Source organism: Papaver somniferum, chromosome 3, assembly GCF_003573695.1.
Source record: "Papaver somniferum cultivar HN1 chromosome 3, ASM357369v1, whole genome shotgun sequence".
NCBI classification, from domain to species: Eukaryota; Viridiplantae; Streptophyta; class Magnoliopsida; order Ranunculales; family Papaveraceae; genus Papaver; species Papaver somniferum.
The window spans coordinates 107964049-107984277 of NC_039360.1; the positions used below are offsets into that span (position 1 = coordinate 107964049).

Here is a 20229-nt window from a genome sequence, read left to right on the forward strand (position 1 = left end):
GCTGTATCATTATTAGCTAAGCAGGTTTAGTATTTGGGGCGTGACAGTTATATCTAAATATGAAAGCATTTGTGATCAGTCACACCAATCACTAGGATCGGTTACACCAGTTACAAGGATCGGTTCTATCTACACATGGTATTACTTGTGATCAGTCACACCAGTTACCAGGACCGGTTACACCAATTACAAGGATCGGTCACACAACACTTATGATAGGGTACACCAATTATCAAAACCAGTCATACCAAATCATAAATCTAGTCATTGTGATTAGTTATACCAAGATACATAACCTGAGTTAAGAGCGGTTATACTAACTCACACATATTGGTCATCCAAATATTTGCAATGAATAACCGGACCAATAATCCTATTGATTTCCCTTTCGATTCACGAAACAAGTTCATGAATGTACTTCCTTTAAACAAATGTAAAACATTGTTTCCTATGATGAAATCTTTAACATAACCCATTCACATAATCATAACAATATAGACAAGATTATGTCGATGTCATATCTACAAAGTTCAAAAGATAAGTGTTATACTTCATAGTCTAATTCCTTAATACTATGATCATAGCCAAGTATAAAAATCGCGTGATTGAAGAAAAGATCTCATAGCAGATTTCCACCACAGATAGTTTGTTCCGTCAAATCTTGGTGGTACGTGAACCGAAATCGATTCATGAGAACTCGAATTCATTTCTTATAGGTTGGATCGCACCAATCAAAAATTGTCAGATCTTTTTCGTATTTTCCTGCTCTGATACCAATTGAAAAGACGAGGGTACCCAAATACACCACAATCTTTTATTTATCAACTTATAAGTCCTCTTACCAAGTGTGATCGTCTATGGACAAAGTCGAGACAATACAATAACTTCGGTATTCACACTTTGTGTGATTGTCTATGGATACTAGATCGAGATAATACAACAACAAGATAACTTGTATAATTTACTATGGATACAAGATCAAGACAATACTTAGTGTGTTACTTGATAATAGTTTCGGTGAAAACCAAACTCTATAGGATCACTATCAAGTAATGCGGAGTTAATGTGTATGTGTATTTTACTTTATTGTAATAAACAATTATAATGCGGAAATCAAAGTAAAAGACACAAAAATATTTTGTTAACGAGGAAACCGCAAATGCAGAAAAACCTCGGGACCTAGTCCAGTTTTGAATACTATCAGAATTAAGCCGCTATACAAAATCTAATACCAACTTCGTATAGTTGATACCAAGCAGACTATCCCTATCTACTTAGTTACCTCAGTATCCCTGCGTCCTCGACTTCTAGAGTCACGCACGTGAATAGCAAGTCCTTTGAATCGTATTCCAAACAACAAAAGAAGAATATGTTTGGTAACCTCTCTAATCAATCTTGCTACAAGATTTAGATGAGTCGTTGAAAAAGGCTCTTATGTTTAATCTAATAAACTCCTTTGTCTGGTTAGATCAATCTAACTTTAACTACCGAAATAGTCAAGTACAGATCCACACTCAATTAATATAAATCTCAAAGAGAAATATAAACCGATTGGATTTACATTGAGTGATTTACTTTGCGCTCAATTTTGATTTAGATCAATCAAAATCAACATTCGCAACTAATCAATCAGATCTAACAAAGATAAACCGATTCTAGTTGGATCCCAGCCGATCAAGGTTTGTGCACACAATTCATAAGATACGAAAACTAATAAGGAATCTTCTTCGTCTTCAAATTTTCTCTTCAATAACCTGCACAACACCACTTGAATCTCTTATGATCAATCACGCACAGAACAGAGTCTGTTAACAATGGATTATCACAAGATGTGTTTAGATCTAACAACAGTTCTAAAGATCCCGTCGATACTCTGATCTAGTTTGAGTGAATCTTATATCAGAAGAGAAGATTCTCAAGCATAAACAAACTAGGTGCAATCAAAGTTTCAACAACCGTTAGTCAATCAAATCAATCAAAAACTAGTAACACTTCAATTATCTAGTTTCCCACCAATGGTACTCGTAGAGCTTCTTGATCCCACAAAAGTATTTAAACGAGTGGTCATAGGAGATTTCACCTAATTAGGATATTTTCCTCTCCGAATAGACGGCTCCACCAGAAACAACAAGAAATGAAGTTTTCCTGGCTCTTAGGATAGTTTGCTAGAAATGCAAACTTAGGTAATTATAGACCAAGGCTGTTTCGACACCAAGGAATTTCCAAAACCGAAAATATTCTCAAGATATGCAATTAATGGCAAAATTCGGTTTTCCTAATTCCAATAAATGCTTGTCCAATATTTCTGAAATCTCTCAATATAAAATCTCCAATTAGTAAATGCACATTATTAATGTTCATTCTCTAAAGATATGCATTAATTGCTGGTAATTAAAGCACATAAAACCAAAAACCTTAAATAAAAGATTTTTTAATTTATTTCGGCACAAGATCACCTTGAGTACTAAGGAATATCTTTTCAAAGTATGTTGACATCTTTTCACTGCAAATCCTTATTTCATATTTACATGGATTTGCATTCTTGGAATCGGTTATACCACACTTTCAAACAAGTTTTGAATTGGGTCGCCTGTTTTCCAAGACTACTATGTGATTGATCAAATACCAAATCACATACATGGGTTCAATCGGTTCTACCAATCACTAGGATCAGTTATACCTAAATATTGAAACATTTGTGATCGGTTACACCAGTCACTAGGATCAGTTACACCAGTTACAAGGATCGGTTCCATCTACACATGTTATTAATTTTGATCGGTCACACCAGTTACAAGGACCGGTTACACCTAATACACGGATCGGTCACACAACACTCATGATCGGTCACACCAATTACTAGGATCGGTCACACCAATTACAAGCATCGATCATACCATCACGTGGTGATTACTTAGGATCGGTTACACAAATTATCAAAACCAGTCATACCAAATCATAAGTCTAGGCATTGTGATTAGTTGTACCAAGATACATAACCTGAGTTAAGATCGGTTCTACTAACTCACACATATTGGCCATCCAAAGATTTGCAATGAATAGTCGAACCAATAATCCTATTGATTTCCCTTTTGATTCACAAAACAAGTTCATGAATGTACTTCCTTTAAATAAATGTAAAACATTATTTCTTAGGATGAAATTTTCACCATAACCCATTCACATAATCATAAAAATATATATAAGATTATGTCGATGTCATATCTACGAAGTTCAAAAGATAAGTGTTATACTTCGTAGTCTAACTCCTTAATACTATGATCATACTATTATGATCATGTCACATCACTAGAGTGTAATATACAATATATACAGCTTCGCAGTTATGTTTTCAATATAACACGACTTGAAAGATACGTTAGGAATGAAACAATTCAAGTCAATATTACTAGCCTCAAGTGGAAGGATGATGTCGTCGTTGTAGTTCGCTACTTCTTCACATTCTTCAGGTCTTCGGAGTAATACTTGTATGGATGAACATTCCTAGACTTTCTAGTCTAACCTAAACAAAGTTGACTCTATTAATAAATCAAGCGACTCTAGATTAGTTTTGATACTAAAATATGACAACCAAACTTGACATACCAACGCTTGGTGAGTTCAACCGAGCTACGCTCTAACATCTAGGCACCTTTTAAATGTCTGTTAATTGTTTCCGGTGGTGTATGCTCGTCCTCGTAGACTCGGATACATCCGTCTATTATCGCCACCGTTGAAATGCAACACGAAGATTCTCTAGAAATATGACCAAAAACGATTGCCGGTTTCCACTAAGGTTGTTTGACGAGTCCTCATAACTATGTAAAGACACATATCAAATCAGTATCTTCGTTAAGCGTATATGGTGGGCTCAAAGGATGCATGGTTAGATTTTGAAAATGAAGAAAGATATATAAGTAAGATTGGTTTTGTGTTTCGTTGATGAGGAATATATAATCTTTATATAGATAAACTGTTGCGGCTCGATTTTTTAAAATTAATAGCATAAAAAGCATGCGTTGGTGATAATTCAAAAAATCTAGTAGCCGATATTAATTCAAAATAATTTAGTTGTTGGTTACTCGAAAGTAAAACCTTTCATTAATGGGGGAATGTTATAAATACCCTCCATTTTTATTGACCTTGCACAAATACCCCCGAGGGGTAAAAAATATTTTTTTTGGAGTCAACTTGAGAAAGTTGCTTCCACTTTTTGGAAACAACTTGTATGAAGTTGCGTCCACTTATGGAAGCAACTTGTGCTAGTTGCGTCCACTTCTGAAAACAACTTGTGCTAGTTGCTTCCACTTTTCAGAAGGTAGGGGTATTTTTAAAAGTTGAATAAGGGTATATTTTAAGGAGCGAATTTTGAGGGATATTTAAATAATGTTTCCTTCATTAATTCAAACAAAAATTTAAAATGACACTTTAATGGAGATAACAATTATACAGAGTTGAAATAATAACAATATCTTAATTTAAAACTACACTGGAAATTAAAAACTTAACAATTAGAGTTGGACTACTTCATTATATTTTGAATCTTCAATGCTGATTATATCCATCCTCTTCAAAATATCCTTTTGCTTTCATCGATAAGATTTTCGATCGTAAGAGGCTAAGTTACTAAGATCCATAAACATTATTGCCATATCTTCTTTTATTGATAACTCTGTTGTTGGTTAGACAAATGAATCGTGCTGAGTTGGGCTTCCTGTTACAGCTTTCGTTGCTTCCTTCATTGATCGTGATTCCTTAACATATTCTAAATATTTGCACCATGTTGATAGATCTTTAATTCTTCTATCTGAATTGAAGCACTCCCCCCATCACCTGCCCTGGGCATACCTAGCTTGCTATCCTTCTTCAACCTAACTTCCTTTTTGGCTTTTAGTCCCTATGAATCTCACTTGATACTTGCAACTCCAATGAGTCTCTCAGTTAGGTAGTACTTTTATCCCATCTTGGACTGGTACAAAGTTATGATGGTTGTCAAACATGACATTATTTTGTGCGACAATGAGTTGATAATCAAATCCATGGACTTTATCTCTCAACATTTCATAACAAGCATCATACTTGAATGGTTGCCATGTTTGATTTTGAAATTTTTCTCGACCCTCTCGTGTCTGAAACAATGTTTTCAAAGTAATAAGTTAATTACTATTATCGTCGTAAAAACTTAACACAGTTGTAAAACTTACCAAATCTTCGTGTGAAGCACCGCTTTTAGTTTGTCGATATATGGCTAAGAACTGACACGAATTCTCTCAGCATCTTTTTTTGATTGCTTTCATTTTTCTTAAGGCACCATCATCCCTTGCATAAGCATTCCCGTTCCGATCGACGAAAACTTCATGAATACATTTACAAAAAAAAAGATGTCTTTTGTTAAGCACTAATAATTTTATCTCAACCCACGTAAATGTATGCAGCAGTAAGATCAATTTATTCTTGTTGAACAAAATTATAAATCATATTGAATCGAATTTAAATATGAGAATTTGATAAGAAATCAATTAAATTCAATTGATTGGGACAAGATGGTATTGAGAATTAGAGTTTCCTTACATATGGGAAAAATCTAGATTTTTTAGGAAAATATCCGTTGATATCCGACGGTGAAGAAAATAGAACCGTCGAGAGTGTTGAACGATTGCGATTGGGTGTAAGAGGAGTGTAACAAAATAAGGTCAAACAAATACCAATTACTAAATAGAAACTAAGTTTCCGTGTAATATATCACGATAAACTCAGTTTCCGTTTGGACAAAAGAACAGAAACTTTTCAAACAAAAACTGAGTTTCCCAAAAGCAACTTTTCAAACAGAAACAATTTAGCGAAGGGTGCATAAGGGTGCATAAGATATGATTCACTCTTTAGCGAAGTGAAGAGATATCGCCAGGATTCCGCCACAATTTTGTTATCTAAAATGAAATCCTAGTTAAATCTCATAGCGATTTACCGAGTCACGAGAAAACAACATAAAATGGAAAGGAGAGATGGATTGGATGTACGGTCCATGAGGCATTAGTCGACCCATATCACGTGCTTCGTCAACGTTAGTTATTAGTCGTTTTGATTTGTAAAGTGACATCAAAGATAAATTATTGAGCAGGAATCTACCTTTCTCTTCCCATTCAAATTAAGAACAAATTCCCCATTTTCTTATTTGTTCAGGTTTTTTTCACCTTAACTCCTCATTTCCGTTTCCCGCCCTTCTTCGCTTACTATTTTCTTCCTTCTGTTTTCTCACATGATTATCCCTTTACCTTCGCTAACAAAATTTTCATCAAAATATCTTCTCTGATCTCATAATCATCAGTTATGAAACTTGTTTGTTTTTCTGAGGTTTTACGTTTTTCAATGGATAAAATTCGTTTGAGCTGTTGTTGCAATAGAAAAGAAGGAAAGAGAACAATAAATTTAGCCATCTAGGGTTTTAGATTTGGAAAAGATAAGGTTTTAATTTAATGGCAGAATATGGTCGACATCATAATATTACTACTGGGGATGGTAATGGAAATAATAAATTATCATCTACCGAAGCTGGAATTCCATCTGGACTTAATCGAATCAAAACTACCCGTAAATCTACTGATCGATTATTAAATTTTATGAATAATAACCATAATAATAATGAAGGTGGTTCTCCTAGATCGAGTGGAATTGGATTTTTTCGACCTCCGCCCCCTCCTCCTCCACCCGTTGCTGTTGCCAAGCATAAAACTGGTCAATACGGAAATAAAGAAGGTTTGTTTTCTGAACTAATTTTTTTTTTTTCTAATCAGTGTTTAGGGCCAATAGAAGAGTTTAAAGAATGAAATTTGTTTGTCTATGAAATATATATGATGCAGAGAGCCTAGACGAGTTTTGCTTTTTAAGCAGTCACTAGGAATTATGCTGCCGAGTTTTGGGCACCGGTAGATGAATCAGGGGCTTTACCACTCTACCAAAAAAGCATCTACTCCTAGATGAGTTTAATATTTTTGAAGTATGGATTAGGTTTAGGAAGTTCATTGATTACTTGTGGATGGGTAATTTGGTATTATGATAATCATAAATGAATCGGGTTCAACGTTTCATAGACGGTACACCCTTTTGTTAGTAAACCATGTTACAGAAGTCTTCAGATGATTCTAACAATTTGGCATTAGGTTCCTCTCTCTCTCTTTCTCTTCCCCCTCATAAATGTTATTGAAGGCTACACATAGGTGTATAAATATAATTTCTTGTTGGTTGTCTGTTGTAAAAATTTACATGTTTTTTGATGAGACAAACATATGTACTTACACATAGGATTGCCCAAGGGGAAGTCAGGCGGGTGCATGAGACAAACATATGTACGTACACACATGTAGGCAGTAATATATTGCTGCATTTTTGTGAAAACAGAAACTTATATTCTCATAAGCTGTAGAAAGAATAGGTAATATGTTTGTATTCATGCACTTGCAGTTGATGAAACCTTATATTCCAAAAAAATTGCCCAGGACCCAGAAAACATTACGTCGGTATACATAAAAGGAGGTTAATAAATTCAGTGATATCAAATCAAAAGCAATTCTGACTTTTCCTATGTATTTTTGTAGGTCATCACAAAGGGAAGAACTTCGCTCGATGGTTCACATCGTATCTCTCTAAGGGTTATTATCAAGTACCTAATAATAATATTTCAGTCAAAACTGAGGTGATGTTTTTATTCACAATACTGGTCTAATGAGTTAAACCACTTCTATTGAAAAGCTTACGTTAATTTTTTCGTGTTTCAAAGTTGAATCAAATGCGTATTTCCTGTCTGACAGGTTGGAGAGTCGGAAATTAAAATGCTCAATAAGGAAGGTGCTGATGTAGCTAAACATCCAGCTGGAAAGGAATCATCAACAGAGCAGTTGGGCACAAGAAAAATCCCAATAGGTTTAAAAAGTTTTTCTCATGAATTAGGACCAAAGGGTGGTATACGACCTGTCCATCCACGTGCACACAGCTACAATGACTTAAAAGTACAGTTTTGTTTTTCAACTCTATATACTGTATTCAGGTGTTTTGACTGTAGTGGACTACTCTCCATGCATTAAGTCATTGCTGAAGTGTCGTTAACTTAACTGTTATTAGCTAATATTATTTGGAGCATGTTTTTTGTTCCAATCCTCATTAAGGCTTTTGTATTTTTATATATAGGAGCTTTTGGGTTCGCTTCATTCAAGGTTCGATGCCGCTAAAGTTGTGGTGGATACCGAGCTGACTAATTTTGCAGGCAGTGTTGAAGAGATTCTTACGAGGAAGGGATCCTCATCTCCGGATGGGCAAAAAGCGGCAGAGGACCTTTTGATTCTAGCCCAACAATGCATAGGAATGACCTCCACAGAGTTCCGTACGAAGTGTGAGAGAATTGTGCATGATCTGGCTGAGAAAAGGCAGCAGTGTCAAGGAGGTTTGCTGAAACAGTTGTTTACTCATATGCTCTTTATCTTGACTCGCTGCACCAGGCTGTTGCAATTTGAGAATATGGAGCCGATTAATGAAGATTCTCTTTTTAAATTTAGGCAATGCCTAGAAAGCATTCCTACTGTTGAAATGAACTGGGGACCTCCGAAGGATAATGCCAAACAGGGATTGAGTACAGCATATTCTCTCCCATGCAAGCCCGACCAAGTTAACAGAAAGGTTAAAACTCCGAGTAACGATTCCGTTTTCTCAACAGAGAAGCCATTGTCCCGTAGTTCTCAGGTTGAGAGCCGATTAGGTGAAACTTGTATCACAGAGTTTCATTCGCAAACTGGTAGCGCTACTACAACCAGGCATTTCTCCTCTTATAGGGAGGATATTGGAGGTTTACCTAAAAAGCTGCTTAAAAAATCCAGTGGTGATTCACTTAATGGAAAGGATAGGATTATTGATGGATCTGATTCAGTAATATGTAGGATATGTGAGGAAATTGTTCCAACGACGCACTTGGAATCTCACTCTTATATATGTGCTTATGCGGAGAAATGTAACTTAAACTCCTTGGATGTGAATGAGCGCCTAGCCAAACTTACAGAGATATTGGATCAGATTGTAGAGTCCTGCACCCTTGGTTTTAATGTATCCTATGAAAGCCCAGATACTTCAAAATTACGAACTGCAAACTCTATGACTGGGTCTGAAGTCCAGTCCCCTAGGATAACCGAGTGGCACCATAAAGGAGTAGAAGGTATGTTCGAAGATATTCATGAGATGGACACAGCTTGTATAGATGATTCACACCATGGAGGTTTGAGTAATTTGAAAAGCCATTTGGCTGTGAAGCTCAGTCAGTGTGGTGCAACCTCTTCTACCGGGAGCCAGACTTCGGCTTCGTCAACAAATACACCAAGAACAAGCCATTTTGAGTTGTTCTGGTTAGAGTATAATAACACATCTGAGCCAGAAGATTTACACCAGGTGAGGTGGCTATTTTACCTAACACTTCGAGTATAGCATTCCAGTGAGGACTGTCTTGTCTAATAACTTGAATTTACTTCTGCAGATGAGTGAGCTGGTTGACATTGCTAATTGCATAGCAAGCACAGATCTTATGAAAGAAGGGTCCCCTGACTATCTAGTTGAATGCATGCGCGACTTGCAGGATATTTTACTGGAGTGCAAGGTCAGAGCTCTGGTAATAGATACATTTGGAAGCCGTATAGAGAACCTCCTAAGGTACCTTTAGATTGTTGCGAAGTTTGTTTTTTAAGGCAGTCGCACATTCTTACCATTATATCCTGTAAAAACGTCTACAGGGAAAAATATGCTCTTGCTTGTGAGGTGATGGATGACAGAAGTCCTACAGATGTAAGCAAATTTAATGGCAGTGGATGCTTGGGGGATAGTACTTCACAAAGTAGTACAATGTCAACTCCTTCACATGGCACACATAAAGAGCGAACTAGCATTGATGACTTTGAAATGATCAAACCTATTAGCAGGGGCGCCTATGGGAAAGTCTTCCTTGCACGCAAGCGAACAACAGGAGATCTATTTGCGATAAAGGTCTGCACTCTTTCATTTTAGGGTGTTGGTTCTGTTGTTTCTCTTGAGCTCTGTAACATTGCCACGGATAGGTTTTGGCATCTCCCTATTGATACCAAACAACAGATCGACTTCCCAGACCTGGTATATGTAACATGTCAACTCAGTTTTTGAGTTTCTCTCCTCGAATTATTAGTAATATTAGTAATAAAATAATATATAATTAATAACAATAGTAGTAATAAATTATAAGTTAGCTGAAATTATGCTTCTCTTTCTCATTCCAGTGTCAGTAGCTTTGGGCTAGCGCTTTGTTTGTCGCATAACCTCTTTTTAGCTTTAAGATAGTGCTTTTGCAAAAATGTCTTGCATTTGAGATAACAAATTGATTCCTAATGCAGGTGCTCAAAAAATTGGATATGATAAGGAAAAATGATATTGAGCGTATACTAGCAGAGCGTAACATATTAATCACAGTCAGGAACCCATTTGTGGTATGATTATGTTCAGGTTTCGTTCCATTTCTCATGCACAATTTAATTGCTGAATATTACTATTTTGAAGCTAGTACTTGTGGTATAGAATCGTCCATTTACTCCTCAAATACAGAAGGAGTGGATGAGATGGAATTGCCAATCTATCTGTCTATCCTTTTGTTTTTCCTTTTATTCATCCTGTTCATGTTGACCTCCCATTTGTTTTATGTCTTTCGGTGTAAAGCACATTCAGTTGTATTTAAAAATCATTCTTGAAACAAATATTCATCTAGAATGATTGCTACTGTAGGTACGGTTCTTTTATTCATTCACATGCAGAGATAATCTCTATTTGGTTATGGAATATTTGAATGGAGGTGACCTGTACTCATTGCTTAGAAAAGTGGGTTGCTTGGAAGAAGATATAGCTCGAACATATATTGCTGAATTGGTGAGCTTGCAACATTTCCCATTTTTGAATAGTATCTTCTTTTTTTTTTTGCCATATCTTATGAAGGTTATATCTTGTTCTAGGTACTTGCTTTAGAATATCTTCACTCCATGGGAATAGTTCATCGTGATTTAAAACCAGACAACATATTAATCGCGCATGATGGACACACAAAGGTACGGAGTGACACTTGGACATTAAGGAAATGTCCGACATCTTGCAGAGCTACTTTATCCTACCTTTTCGTCATTGGTTGTAACAATGAATTTCACATACCAGCTTACAGATTTTGGACTGTCAAAAATTGGGCTTATAAATAGCACTGTTGACTTGTCTGGATCTGAGACAGATGAAACTTCCCCGATAGATACTGAAGACTTGCATACTTCTTTTGAGCATACTGCACAAACAGAGGAGATAACTAAACGATCAGCTGTTGGCACACCTGATTATTTGGCACCTGAGATTCTTCTTGGAACGCAGCATGGTTAGGGAAAAATCCACTTTCCTATATATATTGTATTTACTAATGTTTTGTAAATTTTTCTTTATGAAGGCTCTATTTCTTGTACACTATAATTAAGTTACCCCCATGGACATTATTGCAGGTTATGCAGCTGATTGGTGGTCGGTGGGAGTAATCCTTTTCGAGCTTATAACAGGAACACCACCTTTCAATGCTGAATGTCCTCAGGTATTCCTGAAGTTTCATTGGTGCTTGCTGACATTGATATTTCTACTCTCTATGGTCTATTGCGTACGGTATACATGCTGCTTTTGACGGATATTGCATGTTGAGGTACAATATTAGCTACATGCATGTGTTTGCATGTGGGTTACTTTGAAGGAATAGTATCCTGCATTTGGTGCACCAAGTAGGCACTTCCTCAGGCTGCAAACAAGCATGTTTAACCAATATCACGCTATGTTTGTTCATTTGATAAACTAATGGCTCATGTCTAAGTCTTTAGAAACAGTAACCAATGTATCTAGCAGATGTTGCTCTATTGCTCAAGATTAATTAGATAGTTATGGGCAGTCATATAAACAAGATTATTTATCGTATACTCCCTCCGTCCCTAAATAGATGACCTATTTGATTTTATATTTTGTCCCCGTGGTATAGTTTAAGATATAAATCATTTCTAAGTTTTACTAGTTATTATCCATAACCATAAGGGTATAACTGTAAAAAATACGTTAAAGTACTCCCCTCTCCTCTTTGCCTTAAGAATTGTGCAAACTTAAACTAGGTCATCTATTTAGGGATGGAGGGACTATCAATTAATATCACGTGTAGCATCAAAAGCTGTTACGCTATCTATTTATTTGGTCTATTGTCCTTTATATGTTTTGTAACATGGTTTTCCTTTAAATCCTCGTTTAGGTTTCCGTCAATATGCTACCCTTTCCTTAATCTCCCACAAAAAGGTTTTATTGAACTAGGCACTGGGCCATTTTCATTAACTATTACGTTATTTTATTATTTGCTCAGAGTATCTTCGCCAACATTCTGAATCAAAAAATACCATGGCCGGCCGTTCCTACTGATATGTCTTTTGAAGCCCGAGACTTGATTGAGAGGTTGGTACTTGTTTGCACTACTTTCTATTTCTGTTCTATCCTGCTTGGGAGTTGGGACTAAACTCATGAAGCCTAGTATCTCAGTTTAATTTTCTAATATATGCCGACTGAATATGCCCAACAATTTGGTCTGGTAATTTTAAAATGTTGGGCTGATCAGCTAATGTACTGGTGGTCCTTATTTTATTTTTATTTTTTATTTTTGGCAAGTAGGTGGCCGTTATTACTGCACACCTAATAGTGCCTTTTATCCTTGTAATTCGTGTAACCACTCTAACACAAGTCTTGCATTTCATACTCAGCATGGTCCTTGAAAGTTTTGAATAATGATCCAGTGTAGGACTCTCTGTCATGATTTTGACACCGTAGCTTAGGCTAGGATTAGAATTTGCAAAGTCAAATTGGTCTCTTACTCTTTTGTTGGTGGACATTTTTTGTCGACTGAGGGCATTTCATTGCATGTGGAAACTGCGGAATTTTGTTTATGATATTTTAAAGTAGGCTGATAGATGTCTGACCTTTGAGTATACTTGTGGTGTAGCTTTCTTATTCATGACCCGGATCAGCGCCTTGGAGCCAATGGAGCATCAGAGGTACTTACCCAAACAAGCTCTCTCATACTAGCTGTCAACAAATAGCTGCTGTTAATTTACTTTGGAACGCTGAGCAGGCTAGATTTAAGCAAGAAAATACAATTGTGAATTTATGAATGCTCTGTTCTTTTCTTTTTTTTTCTTTTTTTTTACAGGTAAAAGCACATTCCTTCTTCAAGGGAATCAACTGGGACACCCTTGCCTTACAAAAGGTAGGCATGACAGGGCTTTTCACGTATTGCATATACGTGGGATCCCTAGTTAGTTAAATATATTTTTCAGAGTGTTCGCATCTGTGCGTATGTATGTGGCTTCCTTACTAATATGCCCTTCCTCCAAATTTGGTTACATTCACTAACCACTTTTGTTGGTCGTAGGCTGCGTTTTTGCCAAGCCCTGATAGTGCAGATGATACAAGCTATTTCACATCAAGGTATTCTGAAATTTCACATGGAGTACCTGAAGATCAGCACTGTAGTGATACTGGCTCTGATTCAACTGGTTCTTGCTCAGACTGTGAACATGAGGTATCCACATACATACACATCAAACAACTAACCTGTAAATGCAACATTCTTGCTGCTCGCTTTGCTTTCCTACATTATTCTTGAATGAAAATTATATTTTACTTCATCTCATGTATTATATTTCCCCCGCATCTTATTGGATTGTCATGTTGCTCAGATCGGTGATTGTGGCGAACTGAACGACTTTGAATCTCCTCCTTTAGATCTTTCCATGATGAATTTTTCTTTCAAGGTATGGTTTTTTCTTCACTTGCTCGATAAGAATTCTAAGTACATCTGGAAGTCTCACGCATCTTCAACTTGATGCTGATTAAGAGGTTCTGCTTGTAACAGAATTTGTCGCAATTGGCATCCATTAATTACGATTTGCTCATACAAAGTGGGAGGACTCCTTCGAAGGGTTCATCCCCCACAAGAGATGGGGAATTTTAACTCATCGATAACTCAGCTTTTCTTTTCTATTCTGTTACACTTGGCATATGTTTTCGGTTTTATTCCTTTCAGGTGAGCTATCTATGTACTGTTGAGATCATTATGAATCAAGTAGTATTTTTGTCCACCTGATCCAGCAATTTCAGGTTTTTCCTTTCCACTATCGATGACTATTTTGATGTCGCATTGTGTGTGACACATTTACCTACCCTTATTATGCTATATATGTACCTTGAAATGATGAAGAAAAAAGAACCAAGTTCAAATCAATAGCACAAGTATCGTCCTTACAGACGTCTTCTTTCTCCTTTGTTTATGTTTTGCTTGTTTGATGTCGAACATTTTTCTTAGGGCCTATTTAGTCCGCTGTGGAAAATCGCATTTGCAAATAATCTGCTGTGGTCAGAAATCCTTTTTTTTTCTTTTTTCTTTTTTTGGACTTATACCAGCGGAAAGATTGGCGCCAGTTTAGAGTTCTTTAGAAACTAGCCAGACTGGTGGGTTAGACCATCATTCATAATACTGCAAACAGTTTATCCTGGAGAGCTTAGCTGAAGCGTCAGCTGGATGAAGAGAAAAAATTAAGAAGGGGGATTTAGATTTATCACACAGGAATTGACTCATTAAGACCACAATTGAAAGTTTAAATAATTGCTTTGACCTAAAGGTCCTATACCTTTTCCCCAAGCCGACTGAAAAAAGATTTGATTAGGGCTATTCTATGGAAATGCCAAATCTTTGATTTGCCAATTTTGCTCCCATGGATAAACAGACTGAAAAATGGATAGACAAATGGGTAAAGTTATTGGTTTGTCCATTGCCATTGCCATCGACCAAGAGCCGCACGCTTAACCTAAAGCCGTGTGACGCATTTTTGACCCCCCGACGGTTATAGTTGAATGGCTAAATATTTAGGGAAAAAATGCGGTTTAGTCCAAAATCCCATCCAAATATATTAGTTAGTCCACACACATTCAACTATGTACAATTTAGTCCAAAAATTATTTAAAACATGGAAAATACACATATAACCTTGCTGATTTACAATTAAGTCCAGATATTTACAGTTTAATCCAAAATAATTTATGATGATGTCAGCCATTTTAAATAATATAAAAATAATTAAAAACAATTTATCTTTTAAACCGTTCGTCCAAAATTCGCAAAACTTTATATATTCGTAATGCTCTTTCCAAGAGCTATAAAAAGTGTACCCATATGATTATACGATTCTCATATTTTTTTTAAAAAATCTTAGTTTATACTGGTGTACAAATATGTACACATTTACAAAAATCCAAAGACAGGACAAGGACCACAAGGTGCATCAGCTTGTATAGCACATACAACTAGAATCGTCCACCTAAGCACCACTAACGCTTTTTCTGAGACCTGCGAAAAGAGTACCCATATGACTATAATTTTTCATTTATAAAAAAATTATTTTCTTTATCCTATCTAATGTGTACAAAAAAGAAAACATACACAAAATTTGCATAAGCTTATGGAGTCATTTTTTCACATGCACTACTTTGTACACACCTACAAAAAAAAATATGCATGAAATCGATCATTCATAAACCTACATAAACCAATTTTTTGATGAGAATCATATTAGTGTATCAATATGTTCACCCATGCGAAACATGCCTAAAATCGTCCTACATAACCACACACAAACCTACTTTTATATATAAAGTACACTGGTGCACCAATGTGTACACCCCCTGCAAAACATGCATAAAACCGACCATTCATAACCACACACAAGCCTACTTTTTCATGAGAATTCTACTGGTGCACCAATATGTATACCCTTGTAAAACATGCAGCAAAAGGATCATTCTAGACTTAGTAAGTCTAGGTGATTAAAACTAAACATATCCATTTAGTTATACAAACAAGTAAAGCAGTGTTTACCCATAAAGATGTGGTGACACCTCCATTCATTTTCATGCAAAACTTTATCATTCCATTCTTGAGTAGGAGGTTGTCAACACATATCATGTTCACATACAAAAAAAACTACATTTAATACATCTCTTGGATTGGAGATTGCAATTTCCCACACCACCTAATGAATTATCTTAGACTTTGATGACATGCTAAGCACGACTACTTGATTCATCAAGGATGTGACAAAATCGTTTGCAGAGTATATATGTGTATTAGAAGTTGTACGAGAAATGTATGAAGACAGTGTTCTGCAATACAAAAAGTGTACAGGAAAAGAAGTGTGAAAGTGGTTCACATCATACTCTTAACTTTTATGGAAGCCCACTTGAGTGGCGAACAAAGAACTAGAACTGATTCGACTTGACAAAACTAGCAATTTCTAATGTCCAAAAATGGAAGTTTCTGATGTCGAATACGGTCAGATCAGTCATTCAATTACGTAAACATTAATAATCGACGTGTACAATTGCGTACACATTAAAACATCGACGTGTACAATTATGTACACATTAAGAATCGACATGTGTACAACCAAGCCGTTGAAAAAAATGAAAAAAATAAGGATATTTATTATTAGGTATGTAAGAAGTTAAATTGAACTAAATGCATCGTCTTACCTGAGCCAATCTCTCCTCCCTTCTGGCATATTTTTTTCTCTGCTTGTGTTGTTCTTAAATAATACCTGATGCCTGGTGGTTCGAATGGGTATTCCGGAGGAAACTTAATCTTCTTATGGTAGAATCCACCTTTGATAAATAAAAAAGAAAACTCAGGAACGATAGATGTGGGTAAAAAAAAAGAAAACTCAACAGTCATCCATATCAGATGAGCTAGTGACCAACAAGGATCCTTAAGTAGAGTTGAAATTTGATGTATCTTCTTATTAGACAGTAGGAAACGTTTAATATATCTGCAATGGTGTGCCTTCACTTCCTTCCAGAGCATAATCTGAAGTCCTAAAAAAATAAGAACAGGAAGAGAAAAAAGAAGAAAAGCAAATCCATACGGTCGGAAACTAGGAGTACATACACGTGAAAAATGACAGTCAACTTCATACAAGGTGTACTGCTGCCAAATAAGGTACACATGACATTTCTCAGGTTTTCATAGACTAACTAATTAACTCTACTCCATATCCAAAATGGTGTACAATTATGTACATATCTGCAAAAATCTAACATCCACTCTACATGTCATATATTGTTGATATATCACAATGGTGTACAACTATGCACACCCCTATAAACCTACGGATCCATTCATCACCAAGCATACTAGTGTATAAAAATGTACACATCTATAAAAACCTAGCAAAATCTAGCATTTATAATCCAAATGAAGATTATAATTTGCTTTCTCAATTCATCACTAAGTGAAATTGCGGTGTAGAATAATGTGCACATCTTATATGAATGAACAAGTCATTTTCTCTCATAAGTCATCACCATGAACAAGTGTACAATCAAGTACACCTTGCTGTGTCCTAACAACTTATTAGTCTTCTACCTCCTAAATTAACAAATTTTCAAATGCTTGTTCCCCGGCCAGTACATTACTAATACATGGTTACCTATTACATGATCATTCATTCATAATCTCAATTTCATAACGTAAAATATTGCTAATGAAATATTTATGAAACTATAAAAGAGACAGGGGGAAAATGCCAAAATGAAACTTACGTGCGACATATCATCTTGTCCTAGTTGTACTTTTAGCTAAGTCCTACTGTGTAGCTTCAAAACAAGATGTAAAGTCCATTCTTCATCCACAACACCCAAAAACTGGTTAGAATCAATACTTTCAAATAAACAAACGAAAATCCAAAATCAATAACAATATTTGTATGATAATTACCTTTCCGGATATTGTAATCAACTAATGTGCGCATCTTCAAGCAGTACCAACAAAAACCAATTTATATATGTTGGTATGGTGGAATAACTTCTTTGCCTTTGTTGATCACCATAAAATAAGTACAATACCTCCGAGTAAGCTTACACTCCTGGCGACTTGCTTTTATCCCTTTCGCAACTGCAATTCTTGACTGTACAATTTCATTGAGAACTCATCTTTCTTATCAAATTCTGCATGAAATTAGCTTACTTAAATTGATAGTTACAAAGTATATAAATGATTTGAGTATTCTGTTATCCGAAGGTAGGTCTAGGGATACAAATTTTAGAGTCAAACTTAGGCAAGCAACTGAGTTCAAATGTTGACATATGTATATAAGCAAATAAAAAAAAATGTGTTATAGGATATGAATAAGCCGTTTGAATGAAATCATTTAGTACCTACAAATGAGTTAAGATGAGAATCCTGTCTCTCATTTTTGGAGAGGATAATCATCAAACAGAATGAGAAGCGATACCATTACGACTACAACTACAGGATAAATTAGAAAAAATCACTGCATTTCACTAGATATCAAAATATCAAAGGAAGCACACTAGTTCATTAGTATAATAATCTTCTAAAATCTTGTTAAGTTCCATACTTCCATGGCCATATATTGTGATAAATATAAAAAACAAATACACAAATTTGAGGTTAACAGATTCATCCCATATACACTCTCATCCAAATCAAACATTGTATAGATTAGAGCCAGAAAACAACCACACCAAAGTCTAATCATCATAGTCGTTCTGCAACATAGAGAGCAATTACAGTAACAAAAGTAACGGATGCAGCATTAGCAGTAACTAACATAAGATTCTCAAAACGTGTGAGTGTTTGGAGTCAAATTTTCGGTTGTCAATGAGTTCATCCCATATTGAATCACCCTAATCTCCTAACGTCATCGTTATTAATCCAATCCCTGATACATTCACTGAAACTATACAACCTTCAAACCCTTCCAAATCAAAATAAACTTCAATTAATTGAGTCTGAACCATGAACGAAACCTACAAATCTTAACTAGGGTTCCAAAACTAATAGGTCGAGAAGAATTTTTGAGAAATTGAAACCTAATTAAATAAAAATTGAATTAAAATCAAAGTAAAAAAGAGTATGAGAATCAGAATCACCACCACTTTGCAAATAATATGCTTAAGAACATTGAACACATTTCGTATTTTAAAGACTAAAACAATCAAATCAACAGATTCAAAACAGACAAATAAAGAGAAGAAGAAAAGAGAAGAAATCAATGAAATTAACATACTCGAATATCAAAAAAGCATACCTGGAACGAGAAATCCCGAAGAACGAAACCTCAAATCGTCTTTATCTCACGCCAAAAATCTGAAACCTCAAATCGTGTCAATCTCACGCCAAAAATATGAAATATAGAGGTTCTAAGCTCTCTCTCTCTTTTAGTGTATATACGAAAATGTAAATAGGGTATATAGGGAATAATGGAAAAATATGATTCTCCAGATCGGGAGAGGTTTGGACTAACTCGTTTAGATTTTGGACTAAACGGTCTATATGGGAGAATTTTGGACTAACCAGTACCAGGCTTAAGCGGACAGGACTAGATCGTCCAAAGCCCAGTAACAATGGGACTATACGTAAACTTCTACAAATATTTATGGGTTATTTAACGTTTGGTACCCAACAAATGTCCAACACCTAGCTTTGGTACCTAATATTTAAAATATTAAGGGTTGGTACCTAAACGTGCCGCTGACCGTTAACCAATCTTTGTTTTGTTTTATTACTAGGACTTAACCCGTGCCGTAACGACACGGAAATAGTTTTTATTTGGAACCTTCAGGAATTTGTATGTACTAAACTAGATAAGTATTATGCACGGGATAAGCATTCGTATACAGGTGACACATCAACCTTGTGTGTGTCTTGGTATTGTGATTTTGTGCGGGTCCCATAAGGGACGTGGAAACCGGTGGGTCATCCACTTGGCACAGACTTTATCTAACACTCTCCCTTGGATGATCTACCATTCGAGATATTGCTTCGTTAAAATTTTGTCGGGAACCGCGTGGTAAGAAAAACTTGAACGTTGGGATCTCAAAATGCTAATGTTGACTTCATTCGTTAAATCAGGAAAAAACCGTGTGCGGTAAAACCTGAACCAGACTGTGCCGGTGATTGCAATCTGATAGCTACATCTCAGGAAACTATGGATATACATATTTTTAGATGATGATCATCGTTCTAAGTTGTTATCTCATTAAAAACCTCGTCAGGAAAATCCAGAGGGACAAAACCTGAACGTAGGAAAACATGAGTACTTAAAACAATGA

General features: G+C 35.7%; 1 protein-coding gene and 1 long non-coding RNA gene across 2 annotated transcripts; one reads left to right on the forward strand and one right to left on the reverse strand.

The window, feature by feature from the left end:
* The first annotated feature begins 6114 nt into the window (after positions 1 to 6114).
* Positions 6115 to 14346, forward strand: LOC113357045 (probable serine/threonine protein kinase IRE4). Its single transcript, XM_026600306.1, has 17 exons — positions 6115 to 6753; positions 7593 to 7690; positions 7806 to 8003; positions 8182 to 9426; positions 9512 to 9684; positions 9765 to 10014; positions 10395 to 10487; positions 10780 to 10920; positions 11004 to 11096; positions 11200 to 11407; positions 11529 to 11614; positions 12416 to 12504; positions 13046 to 13097; positions 13253 to 13309; positions 13475 to 13624; positions 13782 to 13856; positions 13958 to 14346. Exons 1-17 carry the CDS (start codon positions 6474 to 6476, stop codon positions 14054 to 14056), a joined length of 3387 nt encoding a protein of 1128 aa, XP_026456091.1. The 5' UTR covers positions 6115 to 6473; the 3' UTR covers positions 14057 to 14346.
* An 869-nt stretch (positions 14347 to 15215) lies between these two features.
* LOC113361541 lies at positions 15216 to 19315 on the reverse strand. Its single transcript, XR_003365174.1, has 5 exons — positions 19206 to 19315; positions 17870 to 18099; positions 17695 to 17774; positions 16630 to 16758; positions 15216 to 15448 (listed from the first exon to the last, which is right to left on the reverse strand). It is a non-coding gene; the product is annotated as an uncharacterized LOC113361541 (long non-coding RNA).
* Between the last annotated feature and the right edge of the window lie 914 nt (positions 19316 to 20229).

Coding starts and splice junctions, on each gene's coding strand:
- LOC113357045 (XM_026600306.1), top strand. CDS start 6,474: ATGGCAGAATATGGTCGACATCATAATATTACTACTGGGGATGGTAAT. Junction 13,310..13,474: donor ACACCCTTGCCTTACAAAAG/GTAGGCATGACA, acceptor TGTTGGTCGTAG/GCTGCGTTTTTGCCAAGCCC. Junction 13,857..13,957: donor TGATGAATTTTTCTTTCAAG/GTATGGTTTTTT, acceptor TGCTTGTAACAG/AATTTGTCGCAATTGGCATC.